We start from the raw sequence: 6,147 nt of genomic DNA, 5'->3' as shown, positions 1-6,147 counted from the left end.
AAACACCTTTAATTACCCAGTGGTCCACAAATTATAAGCATCAGGAAAAATAAAATAAGAACAATTAGACATGAAGTGAAGAAAGAATCACACCGTTTGATTGGACATTTTACTGAATTGGTTTGAATCAATATCATTTTGATCTTCATCCTCGAAAATTGCTCATGAATTTGAGGAAGATGAACTGTTTCTCTTCCTTAGAAAACTGCATTTCAACACCTGAAACACAGGGATCAATCACCTCCGAATTTTGGCAACCCGGCCTCTTTTAAGGGCCGTTCAGAATCAGTCCAGACAAGATCAGCAAATATATATGTACACATGCATGAAAATACATAATAGCAGAAAATGGAAATGAGGGAACCCGAGCGAAGAGGTGGTTACCAGAACCATTGGATGACGAACTTAATACGTTCAGTGCACCCTCATCGAGCCGATCTTGGGGATGCAGATCAGAAGAGAGTTTTTGGAGAAGATGGGACAACATGCCCAAAGATACTAATATATAAGTACATAAGTTGACACAGTTGCTGTTGAAATGGCATTGCTGCAGGGATGCTGATACTAATTTTTCCACCTCTCAACAACTCAAGTTTTAACAAAACGGGCAAAAAAAAAAAAAAGATGAAAAAAGAAAAGGGTTGACACTCAAAATAAGATGCAGATGAGATAACCTAACTTTACTGCAAAACCATACGACAATCTCCTATGTGGTCTTTTCTAATGAATCACCTCATCATATTTTGAGTTGTTCGAGGTTCTCTAATGTCTTAGTTTCTTGCTGACTGTTCACCACTGTGGATGTAGCTTCTTCTACTTCAGGAGGTGATACGGTGGGCAGTGAGGGCACGGGCGGTGATACGGTGGATGGTGAGGGCACGGGCGGTGATACAGTGGTCGGTGAGGGCACGGACGCGGAAAGAGCAGTAGGGTCATCTTTTGGAGCAGCTGGAGCTGGACATTCTTCTTTTTTAACTACAGGAGGATTTTCCTTGCGTACTGGGGGAGCAGCAAACACAGGAATTGCTTGCCTAATAGAAACAGGTGGGGCGATCCGTACAGGTGGGACTCGAATTACTTGCTGTGGTGGAAGCTTCGATGGTTGCGGTAGAGGCGGGGCAGAATACACAGGCATTGCTGTTCTAATTGTAACTGGTGGGGCAATACCATGGCAAGATGTTCTAAACTGCTGAACGGGAATGTAAGAAAGAGCAGCTCCGGCACTGAACTTCTGGGCGCGGGTTCCAGAGCCTTCTAGTGTAGGAGTTTGGGATTGAGGAATGGGGATTTTATTTGCTGAAAATGGAGCTCTGCTTCGAGGAGCAGCCTTTTGGCAAATTAAGGGAAGAATCTTTGATGTGGGAGCAGGGGGACGTTGGGGACTCGTTGGCCTTGGAGTTTGAATTTGAAGTTTTTTGTGGAATGGTATTGTTGCATTTGGATTTGACATGGCCAATTTTTCTTTTTGGCGATAATTCAATAAGGCTCGAGCTATAGTGATCTGCTCCAGCTCATCGTTGTTTTCTGGTTCCGATGAAGAGCTTGCTGATTCTTTAGCCACTAGCCAAAATTAAAAACAAAACGTCAGAAAAAAAAGGAGTAAAAAAAAAAAAAAGAAGCATCATGGGAAGATAAACAATTTTCTCAAATTATAATAAAGTAAAGTATGTTCGCGATTGATATTATATTAAGAGGCAATTCAATGATGTGTGCTCTTACTCCTCTCAAAGTTATAGTCACGTTTTCAGACTCAAATCATCAAAACTGATGGAGGCAAAATATTTTATTTTTAAGCATAGCGAATGCCATCAGGATAGGATATTTAGCTTCCATAGGAAATAATAGCAGCTCTATAATAAAGAACTTTCCCATGAACATATCGCAGAGAAACCTTTTGAATTCTTATTCCAGAAGATATTAATATCATATATGGCTTGCATACATTAACTTACACAAAAATGCGCTAAATAAGATCATCTCTTCTTTCTTTGCACAGGATAATAGTCATGGGATACATTATAAATTATATACATACATCATATAACTCACATTGTTTTAAAGCTGACCAAGCTGCCATTGCAGCATTTTTCTCTGCCTGTTTTTTGTTCTTGGCAGGTTCTCCAGTAAACGTTATTCCAGCCAATTCTACTATCCCTGTAAAAACAGGTAGGTGACCAAGGCCTGATCTGAATGTTGTATATTGTGGCAATGGCGCTCCAACTCTTTGAGCAATTTCCTGCAGGAGGTTTTTGTAAACCCCTGTCTCATCCTGATCATAGATGATTAGAGTAAGTAATTAAACTATGCATAGATATTAGCAGCGTCTTTAATTCATATCAAGCACATTTAACAGTTAGAAGAACAATATCAAAAGAGAAGTTCACAAATTCAATGCCCAAGAGGATTAGTAGATTTCATAAATCTTTTCTATTTTAGTAATTCAATGATTTTTTTTTTTTTTTGGAAACATCATTTTTCATTGATTTAATGAAAAGAGATCAATGCTCAAGATTACAATGATTCGGTAATTCAATGATAATACCATATGCATTTTACATTTTAGCAGGTAATACAAGAAGAAATAAACTCACCAGAATATATTGCTTAGTTATAAAAAACTATTGGTATGAATACATGTCATGTTTTCAATTATTCATAATGTACTTCATATTTTCAACGCTATTTAAATCTAGAAACACTTTGACTTTCAAATAATAATTTCACTTGAGAGATCTGCTGCTCAGAATTCAAATTGAAGAAATCTGTAACTTAAGTTTGTGTTGAGAAAACTACAGACTCCATTTGATCAATTTCTACGGTGCAAGAAGTTTCCTCGCTCTTTTATAAAGGGACGTGCAGATTCCATTTGACTTAAGGTAATCTGAACTTGAAACTCATCTACATCATAATTTGATTTGCAATGCCTCTACTGTTTAGAACTGAATACAATTGAATTCTATAAGGTGTGTTCCATAATTTTTTCAAAATTACTTCTATTTAGATCATTCATATATTGGTTTGTCTAGTGAAACTCTATAAAGTGGAAGTGTTGTTTCATCAATCTACACCCACCAGGCCCACCACTTAACCGCTAGAACTCTATCTCATGGCCACATTTTTTTGGATAAAAGCTCAAAGTTACAATTTGAAGTGTACAGGAGTGAAATAGTTTGAGAACACGGTGGCTAAATAGTTATATCAAACATCAGATACATTCTCCAATCATGAAGGGCATCTTTATTTCTGATTTTTGAGAGAGATATTAACGGAGGGGTGAGAAATTGAAACATGGTTAATAACTTTAAACCAATTAATCTTTATTAAATGAGTTATTACCAGCCAAAAGGGAGATAGAGAGATAGAGAGAGAGAGAGAGAGATAAAATAAGAAAACAACAAGCTAAATGAGCAATAAATTACTCAACCTAAGAAACGTCAATAAACAAGGCTGTGCGCCTCAGCGACCAACAGAAACAAAATATTTGATATTTTTAGCATCTTATGGCAAACAAATCCTGATTTTACTGAAATCAGTAGGGCGATATAATAGAAAGCTACATGTCAGGGCATTCATCTTATTGGAACACAACGACGTCCATGAAAAGTAACCCTAACTATCTACCGAAAATTCCTCATATCCCTCTTCAAACACCAAGATAAACAAAGGTTTTAAAACACAATAAAGTTGACAGAGACATGCACACATTTTCTCGAACGGCGAAAGGGGATAAATAAAACATTTAAACAAAGGAAGTAAGTTAGTCAAACAATTTGTACCGAAACGCGGGGAGAAGTAATTACATAAAATTAATGAATGAACCCAAGTTTTAAAGCCTCAAGACTTGTATGAACAAAGATAATGGAAACATCCTCCTAATTTCTAATTGGTCTACTTGAATAATCTCTATCTGAAACTCAACCTCCAACAAATTTATCACAATTGGTGGTGGATTCCTGGTCCCTGCCGTTTCTACGATACCCATCTGATCATTTATTAGATCGGAGAAATAAAATGGGCCAAAGTTGGGAGCTACCGAAAACAATTGGATGACCGACAAACCCATTAATGAGAAAATTAATTACACCAACTTGCCCAAGAAGACTACTCCCGACAGCTGGCTCCGAGATAATAAGGTAAACAAAAACTTGATACCTCTTCTCATGGAATGGACCTTCAAAGAGGCTTCACGAGTTCATACTTCTCGTTCAAAGATGACCCTAAACCGTAGGCCTACTCAGAGAATTCCGGCCGATCAGAGAGATCAGAAGATCAATCTCATAACTTAGAGAAAAAGCCCAACCTAATCCATGGCACAACAATCATTTCAACGCCAAATAGCAGAACAACCATCTCTCTTAGATCTTAGTTAACCTACCCAACGAGATATTCATAGATTAAGTACTATAGCTGAGCTAAGGCCAACCAAGCTAACAAAATGCAAGATTGTGCAATTTCAACTTAACCTAGCTTCTTCCCCGCACAAACCGGACATGATAACAGGAAGCTCGGAGGAGAACAAGAACAAAATGCACAACGAACACTAACACGACAACAAAACCTAAAACTAATCACTAATTTTCCCAACTCGCAGAAGAAAATCCTACTGCAAACAGTAGCATCGATTCATTAAATCAAGAACAAACCCAAAAATGAAGATCAAGCAGATAAGCAACCCGAAACACAAAAACAAAAACTCAACAACCGTTTGACCAACGTTGAAAGAAAAAAAAAAAAAACAAAACAAAAAGGACTCACCAGGATCCTAGCGGCAAGCGAATGAGGGGGACCACGGTTAGAGAGGGCGTTCAAAGCGACCTCAGCGGCGGAGTGCTCGGCCTGACGGAGGGTAGAGCAGTACTGAGGGCATTCAAAGATCTCGCCATTGAAGTTAACAGTAGCCTTAAACCTTGGCGCATGGTCTGGTCCTTCCCTAATGCAGGTATACGAGGGAAGATTGAAACAACTTCTCTGCGCCAGCTCTTGAAGCTGGTTCTTGTACATTTCTGCTCCGATTCGGTCTCAGCTCCGCCTCACTCCTTCCCTTCAGTTCACAAATTAACCTCCTCCTCCCTCCTTCGATGGACTTTCCACAGAAACCAAAAACCCTAGCCCAGATCTGATCCGGCTTAATCTGTCAAAAAATTCAAAACTACAGTAGAATAATCTCACCGTCGTCGGTGACGGAGATCAAAACCCGGCGAGATCAAAGGTTTTTAGGGGTTTTTTCCGCTTCACTTTCAGAGAGAGAGAAGAGAGAGAGAGCCCTGAGGCTGGTTCGTGAGAGAGAAAGGGAAGAGAGAGAAAACAAATTTTTCTTAGTGAAAAAATAATAATAAATTTCAATTTATTTAATTAAAAGAAATTAATTATTTCTTCTTTTATTTTTGTGTTTTGTTTTGTCTTATTTAAAATTATATTATATTGTGGAAATTTTTCATTATTTAATGCTTCTTTTTAATTTTTTTGCAGGGAGTCAACTGGAACGTTAAGTCTGCATTTGCCATTGGATTTGATGAATTATTTTAATTTTTAAATTATTAATTAATTTGTGGTTAAGAAATAAATAAATACTTTTTTGAAAATTTGTGATGGTTTTTTTTTATTGTGCAGTCACTGACTGTGTACAGATAGACATAATAGAGACAATGGGATTATTTAAGAGGTTATTTAAAATAAAACTAAAATTATGGCTTTCATTTATGTATTTTGAATTTTGGCCCATTACTTTTACTCTCTCTTTTTCTCTTGTTTGTGAAATGACAAAAGTGTCCTTCCCTTCTAAAGTGAATGTCTTTTTGTTATTTTGATTTTATAAATATTGTTACTTGAGAGTAATGATTTGAAAATTGTTTTCTATTTTTAGGTTCAATGGTTTTGTGCAAAAACCTTTGAATAATCGCTTTTCGGAAATTTTAATAAAATAAAATGTTGTTTTATCCAAATTAATTGATATGATTAGTGTTTAAGAAAGCTAAATATCGATCCTATTTTATGTCTTCAGATTTACTGAATTAAGCGAATTCTAGAATTCAGTAAATTTTAAAATCAACGTTTTATATTTTTATTGTATTCATAATTTGAATTTTAAATTTTAAAATATAAAATTATATTAAATAAAGATAAAAATATTTAAAAATATAATATTCA

The 6,147-nt window shown here is 36.3% G+C and overlaps 1 protein-coding gene across 1 annotated transcript; it reads right to left on the bottom strand.

Annotated features, from left to right (window-relative positions):
• Positions 1–463: 463 nt before the first annotated feature.
• Positions 464–5,350, bottom strand: DRB2 (dsRNA-binding protein 2). The gene is made up of 3 exons (XM_039038806.2): positions 4,756–5,350; positions 2,050–2,269; positions 464–1,560 (listed from the first exon to the last, which is right to left on the bottom strand). Exons 1-3 carry the CDS (start codon positions 4,999–5,001, stop codon positions 737–739), a joined length of 1,290 nt encoding a protein of 429 aa, XP_038894734.1. The 5' UTR covers positions 5,002–5,350; the 3' UTR covers positions 464–736.
• Between the last annotated feature and the right edge of the window lie 797 nt (positions 5,351–6,147).

Source organism: Benincasa hispida, chromosome 8, assembly GCF_027475165.1.
Source record: "Benincasa hispida cultivar pf3 chromosome 8, pf3_genome.v1.1, whole genome shotgun sequence".
Taxonomy (NCBI): Eukaryota; Viridiplantae; Streptophyta; class Magnoliopsida; order Cucurbitales; family Cucurbitaceae; genus Benincasa; species Benincasa hispida.
Note: the sequence above shows the minus strand (reverse complement) of the source record. Positions and strands in the feature narration are given on the sequence as shown.